Genomic DNA, 12813 nt, shown 5'->3' on the forward strand with positions numbered 1-12813 from the left:
TTCTTATAAGATATAGAGAAGCAACAATTTTGATCCACTAACCCTTCATGTTCTTTCCCTCTGCATTTCTCAGACACTTTGAAGCTTGCAGAGAGCTTAAAATCTAAACAACCTGTGCCTGTGCTGACTTATGGCCACCACCCTGAACCACTTCCTGGCTTCCTGGCTTTGCTAGCTGTTGAAACAGTGGAACTTGCCTCATGTGTGTGTATGTGTGTGTGTGTGTGATTGTGGGTGTGGGTAGTTTAACCTTTTTATATCTTAGCTGCCTGTAAACTCAGTGATTGCTACATTCAGATCAAACCTTGAACTTGTTTTTTTCTGGTGCCAGGAGCCTTCCTGGGCTCCCCATTGCCTGCCAGAACCACCACCGTTTCCCATGGTTACTCTACAGCAGCTTCACTGGCTGAAAATGAAAACTGAACAAAGAGATTAAATTGTGAGGTAAAATTTGCTTTTCAATTTCTTTCCTTGAAGTTTTGTCCTATCCCCGCAGAATATTGTGTGCCTCAGAACAATTTCTGTTTTGAACATATTTTATAATTAGAAAGTCTTTTGCATAATTCCAATTTTCTTATAGGAAACTTTTGTTGTTTATGCTGTCTAAAATCTCTCAAGCTTTCAATGTTCAATTTTATTTTTCTACATTTAGTGGAACTGAAGCATGCAAGGAATGGAGATCTTCTCAAGAAACTGTAAGCCACTTAAGGAAAAAGAAATCTTTTTCAAGTTTTCGTTTCTCTGCTCCCATCTTTCATCCAGTCCTACTCACATGCATGCATGCACACATATGCACATACACACACCTTTAAGGTGCATTCCAGAATATAAAATATGTCGTTTACCACATTTATTTAAGTAGCTTGATTTGATGTGTATCAGATAGAGCTAAACTTTGTCAGAGTATGACAAATGAAAGAAATTGTTTTTTCTAATGGACGGAAAAATATAGTTTTAATGTTAAATGACTCAGTTTCTTCTAAAACAGGCATTGTTTTTTATTTTTCTCTTTTGTTCCATTAATATTCCTTAAAGTCAATTTTAGACATTTTAATTTTCAGCCTATGGCTTATCTTAAATAGGGAGTCTTGAGATCCCATGTATAATTTACAACTACTTTAAATAGCCTGTTCCTTTCCAATAGGGTTTAAAATATTTTATGAACTAATTTTTAGATTTTAAAGTAAATGTCATTCATAAATCATCTTTCAGCATATCTAGTTTAATTATATTAATTATTTGACATCTTCCAGTCCTCCCCTCCATACTCTTCTCCCCATATAATTCAGAACTCATCATTTATCCACTGGTCATGACGAGGTAATGCTATTTCATGCCTAATACCCTGTAGCTTCCTGAATTGGACACACCCACTTCCCAGAGATGACTAGCATATATTCACAAACAGCTGCCTTATTTTCATCTTCCTACTCATTCCATCCTTCTCCGGAAACAATTTTACAGCATGAAGACCTTTTTGTCACAGGGGATTTTCATTGTCAAGGCAAAAATCCCTTCCAATTTGTAAATACTCTTGTTTGAATGAGATAAATCACGGACATTTTTGACTCTGGGTTGGGCCTACGGTAAATTTTCAGTATGATCACATGAACAGAGCTGGGCAAACTAAAGTCCATTCCTGGGTTGCCACTCCTTTTCTGTGTTTCTTTGAGCAGACGCTCTGAAGATCTGTTTCCTAATCTTATCCACAAAATGAAAGTAAGACTTATCATTTCAGGGTAGGTAATGATTAGAGATCATATACATGAAGCACAATCAGTACAATTTGTTTTAAAAGACCCTGAATTCATTTTGATTAAATCATTTACTTACACCCTGTATCATTAGATAATTAAAGGTAGTTTAAAGTCATTTGCTCAAGTTTTAAGTGCAAACAAATTAGTTGAGGATCTTACTAAAATGTAGATTCTGATTCTGGGTTGAAGCCTGAGATTACACATTTCCAACAAGCTCTCCATTAAGGCCAATAACACATGGGGCTTGTACATGGACTGTAATTTGAATAGAAACTGTAAATCAATTTTATGCATGTAAAAGAATAGTACAAATTAAATTAAGATGAATAAATAAAGAAAAGGCAAAGGATGAACCAAGACATGAAATGGAACCAGAAATGATGCTATAAATATATCATATAAGCTACTTGCTACACGGGGAATCAATTTGTCTATATAATTTTAGCAGACAGTATGAAAAGGGTATCAGCTCCCTCAATATTCATTCACTTTTGCATAATATGTATGCGTTATAGGAGTTGGTAAGTAAAGTTATACTGCTACTAAACATTCCATTCTGGAGCCAACGAACAGAGACTCATTTATTTTTCTCAATTAATTCAGAATAGACAATTTTTGAAATGAGGTTTGCCATTGATATTTACCTTTAGATAATTTGGGAAGAAACAACTTGCTAAGAAGTTAATAAAGTAAAATGTTTCAGAAAGAGCTATTTCATTCATCATGTGGAAATCAAGTCTAACATCTGAATGTACTATGTTGACTTCTGTGGGCTCTGATTCCTTTATATCCAAACTGAGAAGGGGCACTATTCTCAAGATATCAAAAGACTCTGGGTGAGAAGTGGAAATCTCATCATTCATTCATTTCTTCATTCAATTTATTCAATACCAACTTCATCCCAAGTACACTGCTTACAGACTTACTTTCTTTTCTTTCAACTTCCTCCTTCTGCTGACTTCTTGACCATCCACATTAATTGTTCCTTTCTTGAGCTGCTAACATGTTCCACAGTATTTCATGCTGGAGAATCTTTTCTACAAGACTATCTCCACTAACAAAGTATTGCAAAGACTACCCGACATTTTACTGGAAATGGAGGATAACTGAGAAGCATATAGAAGATAAATATTGAATATAATTTTCCTAAAATGCTCCATTCACTCAGCTGTCATTGGCATCCTTGCCCCAGGGTCTCACATGCTCTAAACTTGATTGAGTCTAATCTATTTTGAGACTGCTCCCCCATTAATATCCTCTATTCCAGGTTTTTGAGGCCTGCAACTCCATTACTCAATAAATAATATGAAAATGCAAAATTCAACTTATTTTATTAATTTTCACTCTATTTGTAGCATAAGATGCTACATGTTTTAGGACAAACATATTGTTGAATAATGACTTTTACTGGAAAAACAAAATGACACAGCATTTTTCTGTAAAACACATGAATGATAACATATAAAAATATGTTACGTAATACATGTCTTACAATATAAAATGAAAAAATGTTTGCCCAAATTTCTCCCTTCTAGATTTTGTGTGTGTGTGTGTGTGTAGATGGGGGTAGTGATGGTGGAGGAGTTGGCTTTGAGATACAAGGCTGTTATACTAACATGTTTTTCCTAGTCAAAAGCATACCTCTTTCTATACAAATTAACATTAGGTAAACTAGTTTAAGCTCCAGCTAGCTGTTAAATTATTGATTTTTGTTTGTGGGTCCACAAATTACTTACAAAATATTTACCAGAAACTATTATACTTAATCAATTAAGAACCTCTGATTGGCAATCTTTAAAGTTATTTTACTAGAAGCAATGCGATTTCATCTAAGATATTATGCAATTTATCCTGCAATTAGTTCAAATTATCTCTATCTATACAATAGTAAACATGTTATATGTTATTAAATTAACAGATCTTAAGAAATAAATGGAACATCGATTATGAAGGAATCTATAAATTGTAAAATAAATAAAGTTGGTGTAAAATGAAAAAACATTATTAAAAGCAAGGCTATGGTTTTACTTACAAAGTTCAGTGGAAATAGTGGAAAAAATAAATAATAAGTAGCTTTTTGTGATGCCAGTTTTATGTGTCCAATTGATGGGGCCACAGGAAACTCAAATGTCTGATGAAACATTACTTTGTGTGTGTGTGTGTGTGTGTGTGTGTCTGTGAGGGTGTTTTCAGATGAGATTAAAATTTAAATTGGCAGATTGAGTACAGCAGATTGCCTTCCCTAATGTGGATGGGACTCATGCAATCAGTTGAAGGCCTGAATAGAACCGAAAGGGTGACTCTCCTGGAAGTAAAGAGGAATTCTTCCTGTCTGACTGCCTTTGAACACATACATATATGACATTATTTTAGAGGCAGGTATGCAGGCATATTCCAGGATATGTAGGGTGACCTGGCAAACTGGAGACCCAGTAGAGCTGATGGTTTAGCTCTAGTCAAAAGGCTGGCAGGCTGGAGATCCAGGAAGAGCAATGCTTCAGTTTGAGCCTGCAGGCAGGAATAAAGAAACAAACAAAAAACAACGATGTTTTGATTAAAGCTCAAAGGCAATTAGGTAGAAGGAATACTCCTAGGAGCATCACCCTTTTTGTTCTACTCAGACTTCAACTAATTGGATGAAGATCACCCACTTAGGCAGGACAATCACTCAGTCTACCAATTTAAATATTAATCTAGTCCTAAAACACCAATACAGAAACACTCTGAATAGTGTTTGGCCAAATGTCTGGGGACCCCTTGGCACAGTCAGGTTGACACAAAAAATTATCAATGACAGCTTCTAATCAAGAAGAAGTAACAGGAACACCAAGCATCCAATAAAAAATTATCGGACATGTAAACAAGGAGAAAAAGCCTACCACAATGAGAAAAAAAATCAATCAATTGAAAACAACATAGAATTACCCAGATGTTACTGTTAACAAAGAAAAAAATCATTATAACCATATTTAGTATGCTTAAAAAGTTGAGAACAAAAAAATAAACACATTGAAATTGAACAGCCAGAGATTAAAACTACAAAGCCAGAGATAAAAATACACTGGATAGGAGTAAAGACAGATTAAACATTGCAGAAGAAAAGGTTAGTAATTACAAAGACATAGCAATAGAGAATATCCCAAATGAAACACACACAGAGAAAAGCTTTTTAAAAAACTAAATAGATAATCTCTCAGCTGTGGGCAACTTCATATGGCCTAATATACATGTAATTATAGTCTCAGAAGGAGAGAGAGATAGAAAAAAATTTGAAGAAATAATGGCTGAAAATTATCCAAATTTGATGGAAACCGTAAACTCACAATTTCAAGAAGCTCAATAAAGCTAAAATGTGTATGCGCGTGCACACACACACACACACATGAAAATAACCACACCTAGGAACATTATAATCTACTTGCTCAAAATGAGTGATAAAGAAAGAAACCTTAGAAGCACACAAAGAAAAAGGATGAATTACAAACTGAAAATCAAAGGTCAGAATTACAGCAAATTTTCTGTAAGGAAAAATGAGGTGTAGCTGAAGTCTTAATAATGAGCAGTGGATTTATTTTGCCTTAAGTCAGATTGTTCAGATTGTTTTTGCCATATTTCTGTGAAACACGCTTTTTAATTCAAAGAGAGATATGCAGTTTCATTTCTTTCCAAAACTTCCACTAGAGACCTTTGTCCTGCTTGTCACAGAGCCAGTTATTGCTCTTGCAATCTACTGCACCTAATGCCCACAAAATATGCCCTTTGTACTTAGATCTCCATGTGAGCAGAATGTTAAAGGCCAATTTTACTTTGTGACAAATTGCAGTGTCTTAAGACCAACATTAGTTACTCAGATTCTGATTTTTATTCTCTATATTTCTCCAGAACGACTGTCAATCTATTATATATTTGTACAATCTGGTATTAAAATGCTTTCACCAAAAGATGTTCTGCGAAAAGATCTGAAGTTGGTCCATGGTTATCCCATGACCTGTGCTTTTGTGAGCAACTGGGAAAAAATTGAACAGTTCCATAGCAGACCAGATGACATTGTGATAGCCACTTATCCTAAATCAGGTGAGTTCTGTGGCCTGACAAATTCAAGTCCGACCTCATTTTTTGTTTCCTGGAAATCAACTTGTCCATAAAATCATTATCATTCTAAATAAAGTTAATATTTATTTTGTGCACCCATCTATTTTAGTATATTAAAATTGGCATTTGGGGCATAGAAAAGGGAATTAAGTTTGTAATAGAATGTGTTAAGACGGTAGTGTTTCCAATAAATTCTTCTCCCTCTCCCGTGCAATTTGGGTAATTATTTTGAAAATGTTGCCTTTTGTCACAGGTACTACTTGGGTTAGTGAAATTATAGACATGATTCTAAATGATGGAGATATTGAAAAATGTAAGCGAGGTTTTATTACTGAAAAAGTTCCAATGTTGGAAATGACTCTCCCTGGATTAAGAACATCAGGTAAATTTAACCCGCTTGGAATTATTGTTTTGTAATATTATTTAGACAGCATATGCATTATTGTATGTGTGACTTTCACTGAAACCGGAGTAGATTTGGTGACATAAAATGGAAGCTGGCAAACAATATAAAACTGAAAAATAAGAAGAAACTTTATTTTTATCTGTTGTACATCCAGGTATGATATCAAAGATGAAAGAGTCTTACTGTACAAAACAATTACAAATTTGATTGATAAAATAAACAATACTTTTAAGTCTTATTGACTTTTATTTGGTAGAATTTGTCTGATTAGATCAGTAAGTTCCTAATTTAGGACATTGTTGTAATTAATAAATAAGAAGCAACTTTTCTTAAAACATAAAATTCACGAATACTATTAATTTTTCTTCCACAAAATATTTATGGAATGCTTGTAAATAATTATTCACTGTGCTATGGTATAGATATATAAGATTAGAAATTGTATATTGTATCACAGGGAGCTTACAGCAATATTGTGACGTTAAAAAGTAAATAACAATATGTCAATGTTCATAGTCTTACATAGCCAAATAATAGGGTTCTGTGGAAGCAAACAATAGGAAAGCTTACTTTAAGTGGGTAATAAAGGAAAAAAACTTAGACAAATTAAATTAAATGAGTTTAATTGAGCAAAGGACAATTCACAAATAAGGCAGCCTCTTGAGCCAAAATAGCCTCAGAGATTCCAGAATAGCTACATGGTTTATGGAAGGAAGGAATGTGACATACAGAGAACAGAATTGAGATATAGAAATAGTTGGCTTAGTTAAAGTTTAGTGTCTGACTTATTTGAACACAGTCTGAAGAGTTGGCCACCTTTGATTGGCCAAAACTTGGTGATTAGCACAAGAGTAGAATGTAATATGTTTACACAGCCAGTTAGGTTACAATTCACTATGTATAGAGAAACCTTTAAGCCAAACTTAAAATGTGTAAGATGGCAGCTTTAGTCTAAACTTAATTTAACAAGGGGTATCTACTCCAAATTGAGATTAAAAAGTTGTACATACTTGGGGAAAGAATATCCCAGGATACAGTCCTGGAAAGCATATTCCAGGAAGATCTTGATACAGTCCGGGGACTAAAATGATCCATGAAAGAAGGAAAAAGTGGGATGCAAAACAATTGGAAATTAGGCTAGGATAGATCATGTAGGACTTGTAATTCTTAAAATATTTTCTCATTTTATTCCAAGAACATTGAGGAAGATATTGAAGGGTTTTATGCAAAGAAAAATTATATAGAGTTTTTGTCTTTTGTTGTTGTTTTAAATACAAAGACTCCACAGGTTGCTTGGTAGAGGTGGAATTGAGGATGCTAGATAAGACATATTTTTGACTTGTTGATGGACTGTAAAAGAAATATGAAGAAAATGAAAGAAAAATGACAGTTTTATTTTTCATCAAGCAAGTGGACTATGGAACCATTTGCTTGCAAGGAACACATTTGTTCCTTTTGCTTGGAGAGGAACACATTTGGGTGTAGGGTTATTAATAATTCAGTTGTGAAATGTTAGCTTTGTGACATTGGATAAAATTATAATGAATTAAAATGATGGTATTTGGAGCTTGTAAAAATATATTCATTAGGCAATGCTCAGCATAATTGGACATTGGAATCAATGTGATTACCCAGGGAAAGCCTGTGGAGCTATATGAGAAGAGAAGCAATGAGCTGTGAAAAACATCAACATGGAGAAGTTAGGTGAGAAAGAGAGGCTAGCAAAGGAAACTGAAAAAAAATGAGCTTAGAGGGAATGCAAGAGTATGGTGTTCTGTAAGTAAATGAGAGGGGTATTCAAGAAGTGAAGCTTGACTTTCAAATGCTGCTGGAATCCTGGGAAACAAATAAGTAGTAGGATGGTGATAGACCTGTATGCCAATGTGAAGAGAAATATCCAAATCCTCTTCTATAATGGAGGTGCCCCTCAGCAGGCTGACTGAACTAGTTACTTCCGTAGGCAGAGACGGATCAACTGGCAGGATGTCAGTCCTTCTATGTCATTGCCAGAATTCAGAGAGCAAATGCCAATTTTTGTTTTGTTTTGTTTAAAAAATATATTCAATTTTTCAAAGTTACAAATATAAAATCCCAGTTGTTTCCTAAGCCATTAAGTTCAGATTATAAATATTATTATTTTACTTATATAACAAAAGGAGTTTAATATTCAATCCAAGTTTTATTTAAGCTCCTTTAAACATTTAAGTGGCATTTATATATTAATATATTTCATTTCCTTGAGTACTTAATTTATCTGACCAAGACAAACCTTCCCAAGTACTTATAGTCCAATAAATTAAGCTCATAAATACAGCAAATCTTAGCCATTTTAAATGTTCCAAAACTACATAGAAACTTAGCAATGATTCCACCACTGTACTCCAGCCTGGGCGAAAGAGCAAGACTCTGTCTCTAAACAAATTTAAAAAAGAAAATTAGACACTTAGCAAGATTTCAACTTAAAATTCAAGTATAAATACTCAACATTTTTTACTTAGCATTACAAAGCAAATCTGTTACTCTCACAAAGTTGTTAATCTTACATTTGTCAAGGACTTAAAATGCAAACTGCAAAGATTCTTAAAACAAATGGTTATGATAAGATGTTCTTAAACATGACTATGTTATGTCTTGATGTTCTTAAACATGCCTATCCTTGGAAAGCTTGGAACTGAGGGATTATGCTGGGGCAAGGAACCCAAATGAGTTCAAGAGGGAGGCAAGACTTCAGAACCATAGAAAGTATGAAATGAAAAAGTGACAGAACCAAAGTAATTAGAGACATGGGAGTCAGGGATAACACATGGAAGACAGGATTGGGGATAGAGATGGGGGGCTATGCAGCATTGCCTGACAGTGAATGGCTGAAGTTCATCAGGTAGATGAGGGTAAACTGCAGCATTTAAATCTACTCTAGGCCGGGCGCAGTGGCTCACGCCTGTAATCCCAGCACTTTGGGAGGTCGAGGCGGGCGGATCACGAGGTCAGGAGATCAAGACAGTCCTGGTTAACACGGTGAAACCCCATCTCTACTAAAATATACAAAAAATTAGCCGGGCGTGGTGGCGGGCGCCGGTAGTCTCAGCTACTCGGGAGGCTGAGGCAGGAGAATGGCGTGAACCCGGGAGGCGGAGCTTGCAGTGAGCTGAGATTGCGCCACTGCACTCCAGCCTGGGCGACAGAGCGAGACTCCGTCTCAAATAAACAAACAAACAAACTCCAGAGCCTGAATGTGGATAATTTTGTTGTCTTTATACATTGCTAACACTCATACTTGTGGATATAAAGGGTTCATTAAAAGACTCACTTGGCAAAATGATTGCAAAATAGGGGAAATTGAGAAATCTTTCAGGGAAGCTGAATGCGGAACAAGGAACAACAGATGTGAGAAAAACTTCTTAAAAGAAACATACATAAGTTCATGTAATGGGCATTAAGTAATAACGAGTTGTGGAAGATTACAATTTCTCATTTTTATATGCTGGGTAAAGTGACTGTAGCTGCTAGATCAGCAGAGGCATAGTAAAATCCCTGGTGGAGTTGTATAGTAATTCATGTTTACAGTCATTTATATTGGCAAATAAAATACAGGACAATTAATTAATTTCAAATTCAGATAAATAACCATTTTATTAAGTATGTAAGTACTTTCCAAATGTAAGGGAAATATTCTTGCTAAAAACTACCTGCTATTTATCTGATAATTCAAATTTAACTTGGATTTTCACATTTTTTAATTTCCTGTATGCCAAACCTGTGTCTACTGACATTAAATAGGCTTCTTCATATTAACCATGTGCTAGTCACGGTTCTCTATGGACATTTATTTATGAACAAAACAAGTTACATCTCTGTTCTTATGAAATCTCCATTTTAGTCTAAGTTTAGGAGTGAGGTTGGGGAAGGGACATGGGGACATACAGTAAACAAACAAATAAGTAAATAAACTATGAAGTCAAAATGTGTTTTATAGAACATTAAAAGAAAAATGTAATAGGCTGAATGACTTCTTAGCATATGCAGTGAATTACTGTGAACATTTAAAACAAAGTATTGTTTTCAATGAGTGAGTCAGACGCAATTTTGTGTGGGTTTGCCTTTCTATTCAGAGATGGCAAGATTATGTAAGATTATCAGGTATTCTAGAGTTTAGACTGTATATAAGTAATACTGTGGAGCATAAAAGAATGCATAAGAAGTTTATGTATCATCTATCTTAAGACCTTAATTTGAAATCAAGTTCTACCACATATTTGTTGTATGACTTTAGAGAGTTAAGCTAATATCTAAAGATTACACATTTTTACTGTCTATACATATATGGAGAGACATATGACACATATAGGATATAATGAAAATATAGATAAAACAGCTGATATTATATACAAAGTTAACATCATCTATGCTACAGTACCTAATACAACACAATAGCCAGTTTTAGACTTACTAGTTATTGATACCTCTTTGGCATGAAGAAAACATTTAAATAGTCATTTATAGCAATGCACAGGTACAATAAAACTCCAAATTATTAAAGAGGGTATTATTATCTCTCCTTTTGGAGATGGAGAAAGTGAAGTACAGAGATTCTGAGATACTTTCAAAGTGTCTCACAATGCTTAAGTGATAGAGTTAGCATTTGAACTCAGGGTGGCTAACCTCAGAATGTGCATCCTTGAATGTTAAACAATACTGACTCTAGTAATGTGGTGAAATGCCTGTGATTGTTTCAGAATTTATCTGCATTACATAATGCTCAAAAATGTCTTGAAAAACTGGTTGGCAAAATAAGGAAATGTAGCCTTTCTGGAGACTCTAATAATTCCCTATACTTAACTAAATTTCTCAGGTATAGAACAATTGGAGAAGAATCCATCACCCCGGATTGTGAAAACACATCTACCGACTGATCTTCTTCCTAAATCTTTCTGGGAAAACAATTGCAAGGTATACTCCAGACTCCAAGTCAGTTTTTTAGTATGGCCCTATCCCTTTACCCACTCACATAGTTTATTTTTTAAAATAATTTTTGTTTCTTTAACCATATACTTGCAACAATCTATACTATACCCACTCACATTGTACGTAAATCTTCAAAAGTCATTTACTTTTGACCATGAAAACTGAGCTACATTGAAATATTTCAGTTAAAAATTAAGTTTTAGTCTGAGTTTATATACTCAAGTTTTCCAAACTTGAGCAGCAACAGAATCCAAACCTCAGCACAATATTACTACTTTTTTTTCCAACTCTCCCTAGATCTTCAGGCCTTCTGTAAAAACTGAACTTAAGGACGTTAGTCCTTATTTGAAGATTTGGTATAATTCTTTGTTGTAACATTTGTTCCTGCTTATCTGCTTTTGGGGAAATTTTATATTTCAAATTCTATTTCTTTAATAGCTACAGTGCTATGTAGATTATGTGTTTTTTTCTTATCTGACTTTTGACAATTTGTGATGTGTGAGAAACTTTTCTAAGTTGTTGACTTTACGAATGAAAAGTTGTTAATATTATACTCATTATTATTTTAACGGCTGCAGGATTTGTTCTGATACCCTGTTTTGTTCCTGATCTCAGTTATTTGTGCCTTCTCCTTCTTTTCTTTGTCCCTCTTAAGTATATTAATTTTATTGATATTATTAAAGCTAGTTTTTTGTTTTATCAATTATTTCTGTTGCTTATCTGTTTTTAGTATCATAGATTTCTGCTTTTTTTCTCTATCGTTTCTCTCCATCTACTTACTTTGGGTTTATTTTACTCTTCTTTTTCTAATCTCTTTAAGTAGGAACTGATATTATTGATTTATTTCTTTCCTATTTTCTAAAATAAGCCTTTAGTGTTGTAAATATTTTTCCTCAGTAAAGCTTTAGTTGCATCCCACACATTTTGATATGTCATGTTTTCAATTGCACTCAAATGCAAAATTGTCATGCTTTCAATTGCACTCAATGCTATGCACATTTTTATTTTATCTGAAATTTCCTCATTTACTGCAAGATTTTGAAGTGTATGATTTAACTTCTAAGTGTTTGAGGATTTTTATGTTTTCATTCTGTTATTGATTTCTAATTTTATTCCATTTTAGTCAAAGATCATACTCTACATAATTGCAATTCTTTTAAATTTCTTATGGTTCATCTTGTTCTATCTTGTTAAATGTTTTCTGAGCTCTTGAGCAGGTTGCGTATTCTTCTTTGTAGGTGGATGTATTCTCTATATTTTTATTACATCCTCTTGACCAATAATGTTGTTCAGTTCTTTTATATCCTTTCTTGTTTTCTGTCTAGCAGTTCTATCAATTGCCTGACAGTGGATTGTAAACATGCTCAACTATAACTAATGATGTGTCTATTCTTACTTCAGCTTTACTGGTTTTCATTTCATGTGTTTTGAAGTTCTGCTGTTTGCTGTTTGGAATTCAGAATTGCTTTATCTTCTTAACAGATTAGTCCTTTTGTCATTATGTAATGTGCCTTGTAATTTTTTTCCACTGACGTCTATCTTGTCTTGTATTGATATAGCCATTCCTAGTTTTTACTGATTAATGTTTGCATTACA

The 12813-nt window shown here is 34.0% G+C and overlaps 1 protein-coding gene across 1 annotated transcript in view; it reads left to right on the forward strand.

Moving 5' to 3' along the window:
* The first annotated feature begins 303 nt into the window (after positions 1–303).
* The window catches only part of LOC100973465 (sulfotransferase 1B1), a 35770-nt gene continuing 23260 nt past the window's right edge, over positions 304–12813 (forward strand). The window contains exons 1-4 of the mRNA XM_003809015.5: positions 304–444; positions 5640–5831; positions 6103–6231; positions 11105–11202. Coding sequence (XP_003809063.1) covers positions 5684–5831; positions 6103–6231; positions 11105–11202 — 375 coding nt within the window. The 5' untranslated portion in view covers positions 304–444; positions 5640–5683. The remainder of the gene's footprint in view (positions 445–5639; positions 5832–6102; positions 6232–11104; positions 11203–12813) is intronic.

Source organism: Pan paniscus, chromosome 3, assembly GCF_029289425.2.
Source record: "Pan paniscus chromosome 3, NHGRI_mPanPan1-v2.0_pri, whole genome shotgun sequence".
Taxonomy (NCBI): Eukaryota; Metazoa; Chordata; class Mammalia; order Primates; family Hominidae; genus Pan; species Pan paniscus.